Source organism: Carex rostrata, chromosome 13 (assembly GCF_964058835.1).
Source record: "Carex rostrata chromosome 13, lpCarRost1.2, whole genome shotgun sequence".
Taxonomy (NCBI): domain Eukaryota; kingdom Viridiplantae; phylum Streptophyta; class Magnoliopsida; order Poales; family Cyperaceae; genus Carex; species Carex rostrata.
Genome location: NC_135930.1, coordinates 5,832,226 through 5,853,640, shown reverse-complemented (window position 1 = coordinate 5,853,640; position 21,415 = coordinate 5,832,226). Strand labels below are relative to the sequence as shown.

The following is a 21,415-nucleotide window of genomic DNA, read 5'->3' as shown; positions in this document are numbered from 1 at the left end:
AACACTTGCGTGCATAGGTATTCAGATTTGCACGCGTCAGTTATAAAATCTATCAAATATTAGGTGGTCCCCCAAGTAATTAATGAAGTGCAATTAGTTAATGGTCCCGATAAGTAGTTATTAATTGAGGGATGAATGAGAGAAATTGAGTGGGGGATAATTAGTTGATCGCTAAGAAAAATCTGAAGAGAGCTCCATTAGAAGTTTACAACTGATTCTGTTGAAGATATTAAATTCTTGCAAGCCATATTTTACAACGACATAAAAGTTACATTGTGGTGAGCGCCAACTAGTTCCAAATTTCCAATAATAATGAAAAGTAATAAAAATTAATTAATTAAACACTGTGCAAGATGTCCGGCTTACGACTTACGACAATAATTTTATGACTTTGAGACTTGTGCGGTTGGGCAGATAGGAACATGAAATACTGCGCTGAGATTAAGGTTTTTTAAGTATACCAATGCACGAATCTTAAAAAGTAAATTTAAATCTAAGATCCTGATTTAAGGAGTACACATCAATGTGTACCCACTCTCGCCCTCTATAATATACTATACTAATTTATGTTTTTGTTTACAGAGGACGGTCCTCCAATGATATAATATTAAATTCGGTTGTACACTTTATCCATACAAATATTATTATTATTATTATTATTATTATTCTCGCAAATTTTGATGTAAGAATGACAATCGTGAATCGTCCCGATTCTTATTTTTTATATATTATAATTATCATACGAGTATTTGGACAGATACTCGTGTGACTACTAATTATCACGCGGTACGCCATTAATTCTAGACTGAAAATAATAAATTATTGATTTAACTTTTTTTAATTAATAAACTGAATAATAATTCTATTAAACTAAATAATTGCATGCATATTATTTAGTTTGGTCGAAACTGGTTCAAGTTCTATTATTTATTAAATTTGCAAGTTGTGACCTTTTATTATAAAAAAAATATCGATTTAGCCTTTGAAGACTTGTTCATTGTTTTATTAAATGAAGACTTTAATTAATAATAACATTTATACTTTTACATCTCTCTATCAGAAATTCAGTGTATGTATATCTCTTAGAAAAGTGTTACCACATCATTAAATTGTAAATTTAATAAAGTGAATTTAATGTTCTTAAGCTCAATCATAAATTTGACGCGAGATGGTAAAAATAAAAGTATCCATCTTCTAGAAATTTATTATATAAAAGAACTACATTAATGTGAAATTTCTACTTTACTGTGGGTCCTCTTAATGGAATCCGTATCCTCTTAATGATGCCTACGCTAGAAGACAAGCGACAACCACTAGCGTTACTCCTTTACTTTACAATATGCTGCTTTTTGGATCAATTTTATAAACCATAAATAGAAAAACAATTTTTAGGAAACCAGTATGATTGTTTTTTTTTTTTTGAAAAATCACAAAGACCGAGTGGAGCATTCGGTCTCCACTTTTTTTTTCTCCAGACCGAATGCTCCACTCGGTCTCACCATTTTTTTTAATTTTCCACAGATTCGGCCACATAAGATCCGAATAATCCTTTTATGTATATGTATGGAGAGTGACTTGAAATTTTAAAATCCAAAAAGTCGATCCGAACCGTTCATCTTGTTTTTCATATTAATATGTGCTTGGAGACCAAATTTTACATTTTTCTGAATTTTTTTACTATTTATTAAGCCACTTTGAAAATTGTTGATCCAACGGTGGCTGCTAATTTTACTGTTTTGTTAAGCCACCGTTGGATCAACAATTTTCAAAGTGACTTAATAAATAGTAAAAAATTTCAGAAAAATGTAAAATTTGGTCTCCAAGTACATATTAATATGGAAAACAAGATGAACGGTTCGGATCGACTTTTTGGATTTTGAAATTTCAAGTCACTCTCTATACATATACATAAAACATATGCCACACCGTTTGCCGCACGAAAAAGTTGAAAAAAGTTGAAAAAAGAGTGAGACCGAGTGGAGCATTCGGTCTGGAGAAAAAAAAAAGTGGAGACCGAATGCTCCACTCGGTCTTTGTGATTTTTCAAAAAAAAAAAACAATCATGCTGGTTCCCTAAAAATTGTTTTTCTATTTACGGTTTATAAAAAAATTCCCTGCTTTTTCTCCCAATATAAGATTATTTATATTGTTCTTTCCGTTAAAAATCAAATCAAATGAGTAGAGTAGAAAGATGCTAGAACTAGAACCACCACCTCACAGCATGCTCGTGCCAGAGTCTATGAACCACCACCCCTTGTGTTCTAGCAAAATGGAAGCACCAGTGAAAGAAGCAGTGGCGATAGACATAGATCCACCTCCAGTTCAGCCATTAGAGGTTTCTTTGAAGAAAAAGCTTGAGCAAACCCTCGGATGGGAATTCTTTGAATCATTCATCCTCTCTCGAGTACCTCAAATCGTGCGCGAGAGCCACAATGACCTCTACGAACCGCGAGTCGTCTCCATCGGACCGTACCACCGTAACAAAGCAAGTCTCAGCGCCATGGAAGCACACAAACCACGCTGTCTCATCGAATTCCTCGAGAGGAACACCAAAGTCGGATTGGAGGTGTATGTTGAAAAAATCAGAGAATTAGAGGAAAAAGCGCGGCGGTGCTACAGCGAAACGATAAATCTGAGTAAAGATGAGTTCGTCGAGATGCTATTGCTCGACGGTTGCTTCCTTTTAGAGTTCTTCTTCAAGGTACGCGCACATGAACCGCACGCCTTGCTTGATGTCGGCTGGGGAACGAAAACTATAATCGGCGATTTGCTCTTGTTTGAAAACCAGATACCGTTCTTTGTAGTCGAGACGCTTTATTATATCGTCACTTGCCACGACGGAGACCGAGAATCGCTTCTCTCTCTTCTTCATCCCTCTTCAATCGATCCTGATTTGCCAGCAAAAGGGAAGATTTATCACTTGCTCCATCTCTATTACCAGTGGTTCATACCCGCTAGAGTGTCTTCATCGAGACGCAGCAATGGTAGCAGTACCCCTTCGTCTTCAAAATCGTTAGAATCTCCTCGATCAAGGTGGATTATTAATACCTGGCTGGGGTCAAGAAGCCGGTCAAACAAAAAACTGTGCACCCCTATGCGGTGCATCCCTTGCGCCACGCAGCTTCGCGAGGCAGGGGTCACTTTCAAGCGGAAAGAATCACCATCCGATCAATTTGACATAACCTTTGAGAACGGTGTGATGGAGATACCGACACTCCTGATTGATTCGGTCCGGAAAGTGTTCTACCTAAACCTGGCGGCTTTCGAGCGGAGCTGTAGTAGGATGGAATACGATCTGATGAGCTATGTGGCGCTGATGGATTCGCTGATCAACACCAACAAGGATGTGGTCCTTCTACAGCGTTGCGGCATCATTAATAATATGTTGCTTAACGAGGATGAGCTTGCGGTTTTCTTCAACCAGCTCGGTGACTGGAGCATGCTTGAATCTGACAAGCATTACTTTGCTGAATTGTTTTCTCAGGTGCAGCGGTATTGTGACTCGCGGTGGCCCAAGTATCGCGCCAAATTGATGCACGATTACTTCAATAATCCTTGGTCGGCATTGTCTGTGATTGCTGCCATTGTTTTGCTAGTTTTTTCAGCGATACAAGCTATATACGCCATGTATCCCGCCGTACATCAGTAATATTGAGTAGTTCTCTACTCCTTTTTTTTTTTTTTTTCTCTCTTCTTAAAATTACTTATCAAATAATAACTAATGTCTGGATGTTTGTGTAACATATAGTAAAGTAAATGATGTATTCCGTCTATTTGGGAATGAATAAAAAGAAAAGGGAATTTCATGTATTAGCTCAATATATTGAATATTATGTATTTTCTTCTCAAAAGTTGATAATATAATATTTGATTATTTGTTATAGAAAATCATAGAAATTCACATATTTATTCGTACTAAATAATATATCAAATGTAGCCAAAAACAACAAAAGAATTATTTTTAATATTAAAATCTACCTCACAGTGTTAATTAATAAAGTGGGGATTGCTAGTGAGACTGAGTCATATGCAAATCATAAATTTTAATCGTACGATGTCTCTTTTGGTGGGACCACTGGTGAGTCACTGCGTCCGGATTTCTTTGAAATCAATGTCAAGGATGTTATTGTCGCCATATTCTGTAAATTATAATCTTTGTAGTTTAGACTGTTTAGTTGTACTGTAATATAATAATATAGCACATGGGTCTCTAGTTCTTCCTCTTTGAACTACGCGGTAAAGAAAAGATTTTCAGGTATTATAGTTGAATGATTGACAACGAGCTAAAGATTTTAATATTATATACATAATGCTTAGTTGAATGATTGACAAGAATTTAAGATTTTCAACAGAGTCAGCGTTGTAATCTAGTTTAGATTTTCTTGTCTTCGCCTTTCCTCCAGTTTTGAAAATGCCTTGGAGAGTTGAGGGAATCAAATCCGCTTATATTTTTCTTCTCATAAACAGTAACTCTATTATTTCTGGTTTTTTGAATCCAATCATTCAATTTTTATCAGAAATAAATTTTAAAACAATCTTTTTTTCAGAACTTTTTTGTGCACACATCTCAAAACAATTTAATAACCAAATTTTAAAAAACAGATATAGCAGAAACACTATTCATGTACAAGAATAACAGCAGATGCGTATCCGAGTTGGAGATATACTGCACTGGATGCCTTGCACAGGTTGGGCCCACAGTTTGTTTAGATTATTGCTTGATTTGGTTGAGAAGGAATGATTGTCATTGATCCGGATCGTCCATCTACTCTTTGCTTTATTTCTCTATAGTCTATACATTTGACCAAGTCAAAGTCAGGAGTAATGCGACAAACCGGATATTTTCACGTGGACAAGTCCTTCTCGAGAAATCATAATTTGTGGGGTACAAATTATGTCGACCACATATCATAATCAAGAGCTATAAATAGAAATGAGTTGAGTAATCGCACAGGATAAAAGAAAAATAGTGTGCATAATTTGAAATGAAAACGATTAAGAAATTGTTATTTTGATGGTTTATATAATAAATTATAAAATTGTCCGTGGTGCACCAATCTTAATTGAAAACAAAATTATCTAAACATTATTGTTTGAATTACTTATGTTATTAATTTTGCTCAAATTAAGCTTTACGCACTGAAATGTTAATGTAATTGACATTTCCGTAAGATAAGAAATAAGTTAAATATCGCGTTCTACAATTTAAAAAAAAAAAAAATCAGCTGTGGAACAAATTGACTCACTGATTCAATCAATAACTGTTGATCCGAAGTTTTACCTGATCAATGTCTGATTCGGTTATGATAATATTGATTAAAAAAAAAGTTATTAAAATCAGATCAGATATTAATTTGATAAATCTCCGAATAGACGATTTATTAGTTGAACTGGTGAGTCATCTGATTCAACTGTTGGTTTTTTCAAACAATCAAACGCAATTTCTAGCTACTATACCCTATCTTACTTTTGTTTTTTTGAAACAAGATTAAAGCCATTTGCATTAAACATCAAATATTTTTAGTTACATTCCCTCTCAGTAGTAGAACTAGCTAAGTCGCTAAGATCACAAAAGCCCAGTTCATCAATATGGTGATCACTCAAGGCGCAAGGCCGATAGAAACCGTTTACCCGTCCCCATGTTGTAATGTAATGTAATTAGCTACTTACTATAACCGTTATGGTACTTGCTGCAAACCCAAAAACCTGTTATAAAACCAGATACAAAAAAATACACCCAGAATTGTCTAAGCCCCTTATTACAAAAAGGGTAATTAGCACAGTTAAAGTCTAAACAACAACTAACATATATTCCTCAGGATAAAAAACCTAGCATAACAGTAAAATCTCAGAGTCTTTAATAGAAGTCTAGGAAGACTACAACATCTCCAAATGTTGGTGGCAAGAAATCAGTCTCAACTCAGGAGAAGAACAAGGCCATTTGGAACACACTGGTAATACCGTAATAGGATACCAGGTAGTGTGGCCCAGTGCCAGGTGCTTCCTCCTACAGAGGGATGATGTCCAGATCAGTAGGTGTCTATATCCTATCTTGACTACACAACAGCATTCAATAGACTGGTGATAGAGTGAAAAAAATGTGCCGTGCCGTGTCATGTCATGACTAACACATCGTGACTTTAGTCTCGTGCCGTGCTGTAACCAAAATGTCAAGGGGTGGTCACGTGCCGTGCCTAAACGTAACTAGTCACGTTTAACTATTTTTGTTGTAATTTAAGTTAATTTCTTCAAGATTCATCATTTAATTAAGACTTAACAATCCTAATTACATGTGACTCTCGTGATTACGTGTCGTGCCGTGATCGGATCTTTCGAGTGCCGTGCCGTACTGTGACTAAAATGTCAATGGATGGTCATGGCACGCGACACGCGAGTCACGATACGGAACAGTAACACCTGTCGTGCTGTTCCGCGATAGAGCCGGCTCCGCCGTGCCATTTTTCCCACATTAACTGGCGACAATAGCATGCTTAATATTCAATTCCAAGAAATCCCGACGCTCTGACTCACCCGTGGTCCCACCAAGAGACATCGATTATCACTACAATTTATGATTTGAAATTTTGAATATGTTCTCTCTGTTAAGGGAATCAAATAGTCAGTGATGAAATTAAGTTCCTTAAACACGGCAATCGTATTTTTATTCCTCCCCAAATTAAGAGAAGAATGATGGATATATCATTTACTTAACTAAATTTAAAAAAAAAAACTAAATATTACACAAACATCCAGACATACATTATTATTTTATAAGTAAATTGAAAAAGAGACAGAGAGAAGAACAAGAAAATAAAACCCAAAATTAGCGGTGTATGGCGGGGTACATCGAGTATATAGCTTGTATCGCCGAAAGCACTAGCAAAACTATGGCAGCAATAACAGACAATACTGACCATGGATTGTTGAAATAGTCGTGCATCAATTTGGCACGATACTTATGCCACCGCGAGTCGCAGTATCGCTGCACATCAGAGAACAAGGAGGCAAAGTAATGCTCGTTGGAGTCGAGTATGCTCCAGTCGCCGAGCTGGTTGAAGAAAACCGCAAGCTCATCTTCATTAAGCAACATATTATTGATTATGCCGCAACGCTGGAGAAGGACCACATCCTTGTTGGAGTTGATGAGCGAATCCATTAGTGCTGCATAGCTCATCAGATCGTACTCTATTGTACTGCAGCTCCGCTCGAAAGCCGCTAGGTTTAGGTAGAACACTCTCCGGACCGAGTCAATCAGGAGAGTCGGTATCTCCATCACACCATTCTCAAAAGTTATGTCAAATATATCCGAAGGAGATTCCTTCCGCCGGAAACGGACGCCGGCCTCATGAAGCTGGGTGGCACAAGGGATGGACCGCATAGGTGTGTACTGTTTTTTATTGGACCGGCTTATTGATTCCAGCCATGAAATAATCCGCCTTGACCGCGGAGATTTTGACGAGGTGCTACCATTGCTGCGCCTTGACATTGATATCCGGCCGGGTATGAACCAATTGTAATAAAGGTGGAGCAGGTGAAAAATCTTCCCTTTTGCTTCCAAGTCAGGTGCGATCGAGGAGGGCTGAAGGAGAAAGAGAAGGGATTCTCGGCCACCGTCATAACAAGTGGCGAGAGAATAAAGAGTTTCGACAACAAAGAACGGTATCTGGTTTTCATACAAGAGCAAATCGCTGATTATAGTTTTTGTTCCCCAGCCAACGTCAAGCAGAGCATGCGGCTCCCGAGCACGTACCTTGAAGAAAAACTCTATGAGGAAGGAACCGTCGAGCAATAGCATCTCGACAAACTCATCTTTATTCATATTTATGGTCTCGCTGTAGCACCGACGTGCTCGTTCCTCTAATTCTCTGATTTTTTCGATGTACACCTCCAATCCGACTTTGGTGTTTCTCTCGAGGAAGTCGACGAGACAGAGTGGCTTGTGCCTTTCCATTGTGCTGAGGCTTTCTTTGCCACGGTGGTATGGTCCGATCGACACGACTCGCGGCTCGTAGAGGTCCTTGTGGCTCTCACGCACGATCTGAGGAACTCGAGAGAGGATGAATGGCTCAAAGGATTCCCATCTGAGGGTTTGCTCAAGCTTTTTCTTTAAAGAAACCTCTAATGGTGGAACTGGATCTATGTCTATCGCCATTGCTTCTTTCACAGGTGGTTCCATTTTGCTAGAGCACAATGGGTTCCCAAACTCTAGCATCCTGTTTATGTGTTGTTGTTAATAATCTTATCGATCGGAGAGAAAAGCATATTGTAATTAAAGAGCCGAGAGAAAAGCATATTGTAATTAAAGAGCCGAAAGCAAAGCGAATGGGGTGGTTCCCGTTTGTCATTTGGCGTTAATTGGCATTATTAAGGGACCCCAAGTCATGGACTCACAGTAGACTGCGAATAAGCTAGGTAATGTCATAGTAGACAACTAGACTCATTAAGAACTAAGAATAGTAAGAATAGCACTAATTTAAAATTAGCGCTATTTTATTGTTTGGATTAGTTAGCAAAAATAATGCTAATTTCAAAAATAGCTCTATTCTTAGAGTGATCCAAAAGTAAAATAAAAAATATATATAGTCACTAATTCAAAAACAATGCTAACTCCATACTATTTTCAAAGATCCAAACACACCCACTGTAAACAAGTCTGAGTTAGGCAAAAATTAAACTCTAGGTTAGCTGTGCAGCAATCATTTCTTAACATTTTTTAGTCTTTAATTTTTTTAGAGCTTAATCGGATTAAACAATATCTACTTCATTAGTAAGAATTATTTTTTACTTATTTTCCTCGAATTCTTAAATTTAAGCTCTTCTTATCTGAATTCTTAAAAATATTATTTCTTTTGAATTAAGTCTCCTCGAGATAAGAGGAATATAATCCCAATCTCTTAGATTGGACTATATATTCTTTACTTCTACCGATTGAAGAATATCTGAATTCGGTAGAAATATTATTTCTACCGAATACCAATCTTTTAGCCCTACTTAAAAATATAATCCCAATCTCACTACCAAACAGCTTTTACGTGTGTCAGGATGAGTCCAATCTAATTTATGCCGGGAGTTGAAGTAAATATTTTTTGTTGATTTAGTATGGTGAGCAGTATATAGACCGTGAGTTGAATAAATATTTTGTTCTTGCAACAAGTTTCATTCTTTCATGATAGTTACAAAAATATAGCAAAAGAATAAAAAAAATAAAAAACAAGATAACTATCATGCTTTGAAAAATAAAGAGGAATTTTATTTTCTACTCATATCTCTATTTTTTAAATTCAAACAATTGATCTGAATTTCTCAACATAATCTTCATATTGAGATGAGCTTGGTGACCAAATTTTAAATTTTTTGAAAACCTTTTACTATTTTTTTAGAATCTTTGAAAATCACAGTTTTTCATTAAATAAAATAATAAAAAATTAGAAAAACACTGATTTTTTAAAATTCTAAAAAAAGCAAAAGATTTCAAACAAAATGAAAAATTTGGTCTCCAATAAAATTTCAATATGAAGATCACGTTGAAAAATTCAAATTAACTATTTAAATTTTAAAAATACTAATAATAGTAGGAAGTAAAACACCATCTTTACTTCTTAAAGCATCATAACATCACTCATAAAAAAGAAAAAAAATCTCTTGTAACTAATTGAGAAACAAACAAATCAACACAAATCGAGCTGGATCAAGCTTGAATTTGTTTATAACGAGTCGAGACATAATCAAACAAGCAAAATATGAGCTTTTTTCCGAACACAGTTAATTAGTAAAGCGATATATATATATATATATATATAGAGAGAGAGAGAGATGGACTATGGTGCATTGCAATGCATAGGCCATGGTGTGCATTGGACCATAAATCACCGATTCAAAGTCCAAATGACCGATCCAAACCGTTCATCTTGTTCTCCATATTAATATGTGCTTGGAGACCAAATTTTATATTTTTTGGAATTTTTTTACTATTTATTAAGCCACTTTGAAAATCGCTGATCCAACGGTGGCTTCTGATTTTACTGTTCCAAACAGTCACCGTTGGATCAGCGATTTTCAAAGTGGCTTAATAAATAGTAAAAAAATTCCAAAAAATATAAAATTTGGTCTCCAAGCACATATTAATATGGAGAACAAGATGAACGGTTTGGATCGGTCATTTGGACTTTGAATCGGTGATTTATGGTCCAATGCACACCATGGCCTATGCATTGCAATGCACCTAGTGTATTTATACTCGGGCGGGTACGGGTATCCCGGGTATACCCGGGACGGGTACGGGTACGGGTATATTCGGGTACAAGGGTATATGGGTACGGGTATGGCGGGTATAATTTTCAAAAACCATACCCTACCCGTCCTATACCCTTACCCGTGTACCCTTGACGAGTAAGGCGGGTACGGGTTTTTTTTTTTTTTTTTGCTGGTTTTTTTTATGGTATTTTTTTTTTTTTTTTTTTTTCTGGTTTTTTTTTTTTTTTTTTTGTTGGTTTTTTTTCTGGTTTTTTTTGTTGGTTTGGGGGAAAAAATCAGATTTTTTGAATTTTGAAATGGGATGAACAGTGATCGGGTATACGGGTACGGGTACTCGGGTAGCCGGGTTTAGTCGGGTACGGGTAAACTCGGGTAGGGTATGGTCGGGTATTGGTCTAAAATAACGGGTTCGGTTCGGTTTTTGCCCGTACCCGCGTACCCGAGTACCCGACCCATACCCGGGCTCGGGCACGGGTACCCCGAGCGGCGGGTACGGGCGGGTATGATTGGGTATACCCGACCCGGGTTTTATTCAAACTCTAAATGCACCATAGCCCATTTCTCTCTCTCTGTATGTATGTATATATATATATATATATATATATATATATATATTTTACTTTTACGATCGTCGCGAGTAATTTATTATTATTGAGCTTAAGAATGAGAAATTCACTTTAGATTTAAATGTATGGAGATGTGGTGGAATTTCTGTAAGAGATGTATATGAAAAAAGAGAGGGTTCAAATGCCTATATTTTTTGTGCCTTCATTCTTAAAAACTTTCATAACTCAAAGTTTAATTTTTAAAATTCAAAATAAAACCGTTGGATATAAACTACATCATTTTATCTATGTACGTGTAAAAAATTATGACATTTCAACTTTGTTTTAGTTGTTATCTTGAGCTTCTAAAAATGTATACTAATGTGAATAAATTCTAAACGTTAATTTTTTAACTTATTGATTCACATAAAAGCAAAATCAAAATGTGATAATCTTTTAGGAGCACATAGAGAAAATTACATAGACCACATCTAACAGTTTTTTTTTAAATCTAAATTTTAAACTTTGAGTTATTTAAGTTTTAAAAAATGAAGGCATGATGGAAGCAAATAAAAATTGAGGCATTTGAACCCTCTCATGAAAAAATAGGCGTGTTAATATTAACGTAAGTCCTTTCTCTTTTTTTTGAAAGATTGAATAAGTCACTGTGAGGAAAAAAAATCTATAATATAAAAGGTTGAAATTAAAGAATTTATAAGGTATTCAACATGTTCCTATCAAATCAAATATATACATATTTATATTTATTATTTAGTTTAATAAAGTTATTATTCAATTTATTTATGTTAAATGTAATTTTTATTTTAATGATTTATTAGTCAGTTTTGATTTAATGATAATAATGATAATAGTAATTAATATAATGTGAATATTTCGTTATTAAATATAGTCGAAAGGGCAAGAGAAGAAGTTACACTAAGAGGATTGTTTAGGTCGCTTTTTTAGAAGGCAGCCATCTTTCATCTCAGCGTCATTTTTTTCATTGTTGCGTTTGACAAAAATATGAAGGAAATGGATATGATATTGAAATTTGTAAATGTCTTATAATTACGATTCTATACTTGATGGTTATTAATTACTACGCTGCTTATGATAAGGGTGAATTTTTTTCTATATATTTTAAAAATAAAAAGCTATCATTAATCATATATTTTTCAAATAGTGAAAGTTCATAGCTATTCAAAATCAAATATGATAACGTACGGCATCTTATCATGAATGATATATTTGTTGATATTATATTTTAGAATTATAATATTTCATAGAATTAATTATCTCTGGCGTCAACTAAACGCCCTCTACTTATCCACTGCTGTACCGTACGGCGAGGTGTCTACCTGCAGGTGTATTATTTTAATTACTCGTGTGATAATTATTAGATATGAAAATGCCTATTGGTTGATCGTTTTTAAACGATCCGGATGAAAGAATATAATGGTGCTCCTTAAGAAAAGGAGCAGATTTAATTCCGGTATAGTATATATTACAAGGCGTGAGAGCCACCTGCCGATTTGGTACAGTAACTATTTGATTGTACTTCAATTCTTAAATCAGGATTTAGAATTAAATTTATTTTAAGAAGATTTTTAAACTTAATTGCCGCAGTAAAGACCGAATAATAATGTTCGGAAGGATTTGTTCGTGAGAAATATTGGGAAAAGTGGGATGATGAGATTTTTTGATCTGTTGGTGACTTGGTGTTAGGTCACAATCTCATTCTCATTTGAGCTAAAATATCAGTTGGTCTTTTCTCATTCCTAATTCTAATATCATGCGAAAAAAAAAATTGACTCAGAGCATCTACATCTCTAGTATTATTAGAGTTTCTAATTTAAAGTGGCAGTTTATAATTCTGTTTCAAAGATGTGATAAAGTTTATTATTTTAAAATTATGCAATAAAGTTTTTCATTAAAAAATTATTTATAAACTCTATGCTAGCTAAATAATTAACTCAAATTATTATTATTTTTAGTTTGTTGCTGATGTGGTTTAATAGAAACTCTAAAATTAATTTAAAAAATATAAGAATTAGAAACTTTAGAAATCTTAATTTCTAAAAATTAATTAATGGTTATCTAAAAACTCATTTTAGTCGCTAGGATGTAGATGCTCTCCCTAATCTCAACGTTTTTTTTTTTCCTTTCTTTCTATAATTTTCATGGACTTTCTTACTATGATATTCACCAAATTAATATGAAAAACTATTGTCTAATGGATTGAATTCTCATGATGAGTAATGATCGATATTGCCTAAAAGATCCTAACATGTTGCATTTATTCCTATGTAATTAATTGGAAAAAAAAAATAAAGACATATGGAAATTTCTTTTTGGAAGTAATGCAGATCACTAAAGGGAGCTGAGATATCATTTGGGGTAAACATTTTGACAGATCAGTTTTTGATTCATACAATGTACAAGTTATAGAAAACATTGGTTTGACTCTATTGTTCTTGTGTTCAATTAGAAACTACTTAGTCAAAATCTTCACCCCACATTCATTATAAAAAAAAATGAGTTGAGATATCGCACACTACTTCAATTTTTTTATACATTTTCAACGTCAAAACAATTATCTAGATAACAAACATAAATAGAATTAAAAAGTTCTTAAACTTATTTAGTTACATGACAAGTTTAATTTCAAAATTTATCAAATTAATTTCAAATAACGAATTTAAACTGTTAAACATATCTACTTAACAAATAATATGTTTATATGCAAAATTTATAAATTTTTGAATTAATTCAGTATAAAGTCAATTACCAATAAATAATGAAAAAAGAATATATTAAAATAATTTATAAACTGTCTTTCGTATACACGATTACATTGAACCTGTACATAATTAGTGAATTATTTTTCTTATGCCCGTTGCGCTTCGGTCTCTCTGTCTGTGCATGTATCTTTCTTCAAATCAGCGCACAAAGACAACTCTTGCAAATTTAATTGGAGCATATAATACAATTCAAGTGGAAAAATCCTTGTTGGCCATGAACTTTAACACAACAGTAATTGCTAGAATGGAAGCCAGCTCTTTGAGGATGACCAGCAATAATTTTATTCATTGTATAATTGATATATGCTTTCAACACTTAATTTTTTTATTCAATTGAAAAATGCTATATATAATATTTTATGCACTTCTATTTAATTTTGATTCTACTTAATTCAATGTTAATTGACTTAATTCTATTTTTTTAATTGTAGAAGTCTTTAGATTAATCATTTTTCTTGTTATTTAATTAAATAAATAACATTACTTCATAAAATATATTTTTATTTGTTGTATATTTTTTTACTCCGCATCTCTTTCTCATAAAATTGTTCTCACATCAATACTTCTCACAATTATTCTCATAATACAATTAAACATTAATATCAATACCATTTCATAATTATATTATTTAAGTACATATTCATTAGTATGAGTTTTCATAATTAAAATTTGTGGATTTCTAATCTATAAATTCTCATCATGTATAATTCTGTGACAATAGAACATAATCTTAGTTACAAAACAATAAATGCAACTCTTTGTTACCTCACTTAATTGGCATTTGAGATGTTGCCGCAATTAGAGTTCTTTCATTTACTAACACACGAATCTTAAAGAAAAGTTAAAATATAATGGTCAAGCTTTATGAGTACAATAAAATAGTGATCATTTACGTGCTCCCATATGAGTACAATAAAATTATACACTATATACAATAACTAATTTTTCTTTTAAAAATAAATGGGAGTCAATAACATGAACTTTTCATATAAAATATGGGGTCATTTTGAGGTTTCCATAATATTTTTACAATAAAATATATAAAAAAAACATAGATAATTACTAGTTTTTGAAAAAAAATGGAGGTCAATTTACATCCATTATATGCATATACCTCCGCCTTTGGATTTGACTGACGTATATCAATTTTTAATATGAAAAACAAGAAAAATTCACCTATTCAATTAACCAAGAACAATATGAAAGAATTTTTTTTTTTAAATTTTATCTTTTTGGTAAACAATATGATATATTAAATTGTGATAAATGAGGACTATATATACACGGGCAGGGTGTGCTGGGCCCTCCATCATTGATTTCAAAGATTAAACTAATTTAATTACTTCTCACGAGAAATTTCCTATTTAAATAATAATTGTCTAATAATGTTAATATAGATCTTTGAAAAGTCCCACAAGATGGAATTGTAGTTTCTCATCGGGGTTCTGGAGAGGACTTATGGCGCAACATAACATACAATACGGAGGAGGGGATAACATCAGGGATACTTGGACCAACACTGGTCGTGCACTGACACACGATAATAGAGTCGGGTGGGATGTCATATGGGCAGCGGGGGCCTGGGCATTGTGTAGAGAGAGAAATAGAAGATTTTTCTCAAACAAAAAAAGAGTGGTGGGTCAATTGATAAATGACACATCATTAGAAATAGAGAGTTGGTTAGACAATGACTGACTTTTAGTCCAAAAGAAACATGCTCCGTATAAGTACCGTGGGAGCAATTTATGTAGATACTATGTAAAAACTTATATTTTATCAATATATCTGTTAACGGCAATTGCCGCTAACCATCAAAAAAAAAAAAAAAGTCCCACAAGATAACCCTTTTTTTTTGTTATTCAAGGGAGCCCCACTTCTCAACTCCCAAACAAATGAAAATATTAATATTAATTTGATGCTTTAGAGGATAACAAATAGACATATTTCACGATATGAACGAGACTATTGTACTATAAATAGCGCATATTAATTTGTACTGTGGACTAATATTTTTGTTTTTAAAATTTAAATAATCATTCCGAACAATTTAATATGATCTTTATATAAAAATATACTTCTTAATTAAAATTAATTTTTTTTTAGAATTATTTTAACTATTATGTTAAATATGTACGTTAAAGTTTTAGAATCGGAAAAAGAGGAGGTAGCATAATTGGCTAGAAAAATATCCTAGAGTTGTTGCATCCAAAGGTTGAGAGTTTGATTCTCCCTTACAACTTCGCACAGCCTCTGCGAAGGTTTTCAAAAAAAAAAAAAAAGTTTTAGAATCGTCTGGCTACATAGAGAAGAATAGTTTTTGAAGTGTAGTGTATTTGAGCTTGATATCAGCAACAAATTGATTCAACTCGTTTGTCTCGTGCCACACAGGATGACAGGACACATGATCTATCCTGCTCTATTAGATACTATTAGCAATGTGCTAGTAGTGCGAGGCAGGCTTCTTCCTCATTGTTTCTGTGTGTTATTTGAGGGATTTCCTGTTGCTTTCCTTTTGTACTCTTTTGGTGGGCGGGCTGACTGAAATTATTGAGATGGAATTTGACCAAAAGCTGCAGCATTTGGACTATTGAAAAAGTAGAATTAGGTAAGGAATTAAGAAAATATATATGCTGTTATTCTAAAGAGATAACATGAATCTGTTATTACGATTCTGATCATTCAAATTTTTCCATGTGTTAATCATAACGAAGAAATCTTTTTATACGTGAATCTCAATGAAAATCAACTGTTGGGATATGACAGGTTCTTGTACGTTATTCCTTTGAAATAACAACAGATTTATTTATTTCAGATGTATTTCCTTTGAAATAACAACTGTTGGGATATGACAGATTTATTTCTCAAAAAAAAAAAAACAGATTTATTTCCAGGAATTAATTCGCTACATGAAATATTGTAAATTTGGAATTTAGTGCCTACACTGGTAATTGAGAATTTTGATCTTCATCTCATATTTAAAAGCGAAAATTTTAAACTCGAACCATATTTTTTTCAGAGAATGAGACTTCATATTTTGATTTTTCATGTTAATTTAGAAGATTAGTCTCTTTAATCGTCTTTTGATTTTTTGTTATGAGATAGCGTAATTATTATTATTATTATGATTATTATGATTATGATTATGATTATGATTATGATTATTATTATTATTATTATTATTATTATTATTATTATTATTATTATTATTATTATTATTATTATTATTATTATTATTATTATTATTATTATTATTATTATTATTATTATTATTATTATTATTTTCTACGAAGGAACGAGGTCATGTTCTTATCCATGCATATGTTAGAGATGGCTTAATTACAGGAAGTATATGGAACACACATGAAGCGTGCATAAAGAATGATGGCAGACCTTTTGTTTTCTTTTTAATAAGCGCCCCCTTTCAGGAAAGTTCGTGTCACCTAATGATGAGGTCTCCAAATTCTTATCCTCTTTCTTTCTATTTTCTTTCTTTGTATTAGAGTAATTACGCACATCCATCTTTATAGTGCGTATAATTGTTATTTTTGATACTATTGTATAAACTGAGAAATATTTTTTTGTTTTTGTTTTTAGATGTATGATGTATTTTTTTGGTACCGTGACTATTTATTGGAAAACATAATAATTAGGTTACAAAGATTTTTTTTTTTTTTTTTATAAATAACTAAACAAATCTCAATTGGATAAAAATTGATATACAACACATTGATAAGATGATTCTTAAAAATATAAAAAAATGCATAATAAAATTTAGTTGGCCTACGATAGAATTCAACCGTTTTCTATCTTTACACCAATAGCACATCTGCAGTACTAGTGTGTTCGAGTTCTTTTTAATAGCATGTATTGTGTAGAGAATTAAGATTCGTTTGAGTTTCAATTCGAACCGTCCAATCAAAATTTGTGTCAATTTCAGTTCAAACCTGTAACTGTAATGCACTGAATTCCTTTAAGGTTCGTACTAGTATATAACACATTTAAATTCAAAAATTGAGATTACCAGGTTGATATGGATTTTGGTGTAGATGGACGCATGAATGCGTTGCTCCTGACTATGGCATAAAATATGATAAATAATTTAGTAACGCAATTAATAAAATATAATTAAATGTCAACTCTATTAAAATGTAAATTTATTAACTATTTTATTTATACTGGATAAAAATCAGAATAAGTGCTTGCAGTCCACGTGACATACATTCAAAGGAGTTGAAAGAGAAACATTTTTAACAATTATTAGGATTTTTTTTTTGTACATGTACAAATAAGTTATTGGTGTTTTTCTAGCTAGATAGACCACCACAATCAATTCGCATAATTGTATTTTTTTTTTTTCTGTGCCTCAAATCTGATGCTTCTGACAATGAAAATCGAGAAAATAAAAATGTAATATCTTTTAACACCACTTAACTGTGTACAATTGTCACAACAAAATGAAGTAGCCCAGTTGATGCCCTTATAACAGACCAAAAGAACACAAACAATTAAAAAATAATAATAATAAATTGAGAATATAAATAAAGAATTACCAATTGCAGAAGTTGTAGCACGTACGTCAATATTAATATTAATACAATCATGGATTTATTTTATCTATAGTTTTTTTTGTTTTTTTTTTCAATTTCATTTATTTCTTTATTTCATATATATTTTATGATATGTAGATGTCATTACCTTCTGCTACCGAATCAAATGATGGTTTTTCTAATAATAAAATGAAAATGAAAAAAAAATAGTTTACAGTGGGATACTGTGAACTACTTCTGGATTGTTTATTGTTAGTTTATACAACCAATCAATCTTCCTAATAGTGACAACACATGTAAACAAAATATCAAGCCAGGTTAAATTAAATATGGTACCTAATTATTAAACTAAAAGGATCAGTAAACAACAAGAACTTGCAAACATGCACTGCAACTTTATGCCAATATTTTAACAATTTAACATAAAGAAACAAGGTAATTAATAATCTAAAAGATGAATCAGGTTGGATAAATCTCCAATGTTTTATCTTCCACCTTCATTATACTTTAGCACAATAAAATATATTCCATGTCACTAAAAGCGTGCTTCAAACGAAAGGAGGCGGAAGAAATGAAGGAGAGAATCACTGTGGGTGAGAGACGCTCACTCCAGACCGATCCTACCCGACGGCTTTCTCTGCTCTAGAAGAGAAGAATCGGAGAGGAGCGGAGGTGAAGAGGTACTATTTGAAGAGAAGAGCGGAAAATCGCTGTTCGGAAAGTTACCTCTCCTCCAAACTCTCTCATTTCTGCGCTTTATTGAGAGATTTATCCTCGCTGTGAAGCACAATCTAAGGATCCTATAAAGAAATAAAAGGGGAGGAAACCTCGCCAAAATTTCGGCTCCACTTAAACATCCCTCAACCACATGTATCCATGACTATGTAAAAGGGCCATAAAATTTAGATGTTTCCGGCCACTTACATCAATCTAATCGGCCTACTTGATAGTCCAGCAAACTGAGCCCAATTTGGTGTAATTTAGGCCCGTTAAGACTCTGAAAAAAGTCAAATTGTTCAATTTATAGGCTTGCTTAATTTTTGTTCAAAAATTCTAGAATAGCCTTGTGAAGTTGTAATATCACCATGAATTGTCTCTTGTGCTGTTGATTTTGGATTTTCCAAGTTGGATATTATCAAAGTCGTAACTCGTGATGGTAGCAATGAATAATGGTAAACACGTGGATATGAATTTCTGTGTCGGTTGTGAAGCGTGTCACTTGAAAATGTAAGTTGAACTTGTCAATATTCCGATATGCAATTTGCAACTAATCATATTTAAGAAGGCAGTTGGACTGATATGATGGCTTGCCATGTAATATTCAATGCAAAAATCCGCTAGCAGACAAAACTAATTAAGCTTGTTTTTTTTACATGTCAACGGCGGTTATTTACAAAAATCTCTTAACATTCCCCAGGTCAGTCGCATTTCAAATTAATTAAACTGGCTTTGAAGCACATTTTATTATGAAAAGAAATATATTTATAATCAATTCTTTCGTAATCATAACACAAGTATATTTATATATACAAAAGGAAAATATTTATACAAAACATGCATGGAAGCAACGCCACGTTTTTCATCATGGATAGCAAAATAAATTATTATTATTATTATTATTATTATTATTATTATTATTATTATTATTATTTTATTTAAATTATTAAATATTATTAAATAATTTTTGTTGGAAGCAGAATCGGTAATTAACCATGAATTAAAATCGAGAATCGAAAACTATATTTTTTTTAAAAGTTTACTTTGAAGCATAGTTCACAAGACTCTTTTATTAAAATTCAGCTCATTTTGAATAGTTAAACATAATAAAAATAATTTAATGCATTACATTAAATTTCAGTATATTACTTTAAAAAATATTTTAGTCTATTCCTTTCACAAAAAAATAACAAATTTATTGTGGTCCCACTATCATACCATTCTTATTCACATTTCTCTTGTCGGTATATTTCAAAATAGATTGATGAAAGACTACCAAAATTGTAACGACTCGGCCAATTTCACTAATTGACAGCTTTGACTTAGTCAGGAGTAGGCAAAACTCAAATCTAGAGGTAAGACAAAACTCAAATCCAAACCAATTATATATGAACTTGGTACCGTATTTCAAAATTCAGGGGTAGGCGACTGCCTACCCCTGGATATAGGTGGCTCCGCCGCTGCATGGAAGAGAATGATCATAGAGTCTGGCTAGTATAACATGAGTGTTATTTTAGCCTATATAATATCAACTCTAAAACCTACCGAATAGGTTTCAAACGATGAATTCAAATCGTTTAAACTAGTTTATTTTATTAATTGTGTATTTACATGCAACATTTATAATTTTTTTGAATTTATTTAGTATCAAATTAAGCGGTCAAATGTGGGAGTTTCTAAGTTAATTTAAATGCATTTATTTTTCAATATTTTTGACCACTTTAAGTTGATAATAAAATAATTCGAAAAAAAATATAAATTTTATATATAAATACATCACTAATACAACAAATTAATTTAAACGGTTTGAATTTCTTATTTAAAATCTATTCAATAAATTTTAAAATTGATACTATATGATAATAATAATATCATCATACATATATACTTAATAGTACTAAGTTTGTCATATTGAACCAAGCAACCGTAGGTTGAGCGGTTGTAGAATTCATCATAAACGATCTAATAAGAAATATTTGGTCAAAGAAGTACTCCGTACGGAAATAATGTTAACTATCTCCAATTGTACTTAATTAGTAGCGATATGTGTTGAATTAATTATGCATAAACCAAATTTAGACTGATATATATATATCCCCAATTTAGAGTTTTCTTATCTTGTGTTGTTTTCCACTTGGCACTTTTTTCCCTTTATTTATTTTATATATTAACAGTTTTTCCATGCAATATATTTGCGAAGATAAATCTTCGACTTCGATATTGTTATAATCAATACGTTTATTTAAAATGAGTATATTATGTATACCCATTATAAATAGAGCAGAGCCACACTACTTTCAAACTATGAGAATCAAACGTGAATGAGAATTAATCATATAAAATTTAAATACTGGAAATGAAGATCAATTTTACAGTACCCATAATATTTCACTTTAAATTATATATAAAATCATACAAAAATACAAAGAAAAAAAAACGAGGTCAATTGACCCCAATTCATTCTACATGCATCTGCACCCCCGATTATAAAAATATTATTTTCAGTTACAATAATTATCTTTTTTCAATAAAATTTTGGGAGCCGTTGCTA

At 32.3% G+C, this 21,415-nt stretch overlaps 3 protein-coding genes across 3 annotated transcripts in view; 2 read left to right on the top strand and 1 right to left on the bottom strand.

The window, feature by feature from the left end:
* LOC144564064 (mitochondrial import receptor subunit TOM20-like) overlaps nucleotides 1–21,415 on the top strand; it is a 65,370-nt gene that overhangs the window by 11,261 nt on the left and 32,694 nt on the right. The window lies entirely within an intron of this gene.
* Nucleotides 2,123–3,851, top strand: LOC144564606 (UPF0481 protein At3g47200-like). Its single transcript, XM_078314214.1, has one exon. The coding sequence runs from the start codon at nucleotides 2,192–2,194 to the stop codon at nucleotides 3,647–3,649; it is 1,458 nt and encodes a 485-aa protein (XP_078170340.1). The 5' UTR covers nucleotides 2,123–2,191; the 3' UTR covers nucleotides 3,650–3,851.
* On the bottom strand, nucleotides 6,773–8,248 carry LOC144564749 (UPF0481 protein At3g47200-like). Its single transcript, XM_078314349.1, has one exon. It carries the CDS (start codon nucleotides 8,210–8,212, stop codon nucleotides 6,824–6,826), a length of 1,389 nt encoding a protein of 462 aa, XP_078170475.1. The 5' UTR covers nucleotides 8,213–8,248; the 3' UTR covers nucleotides 6,773–6,823.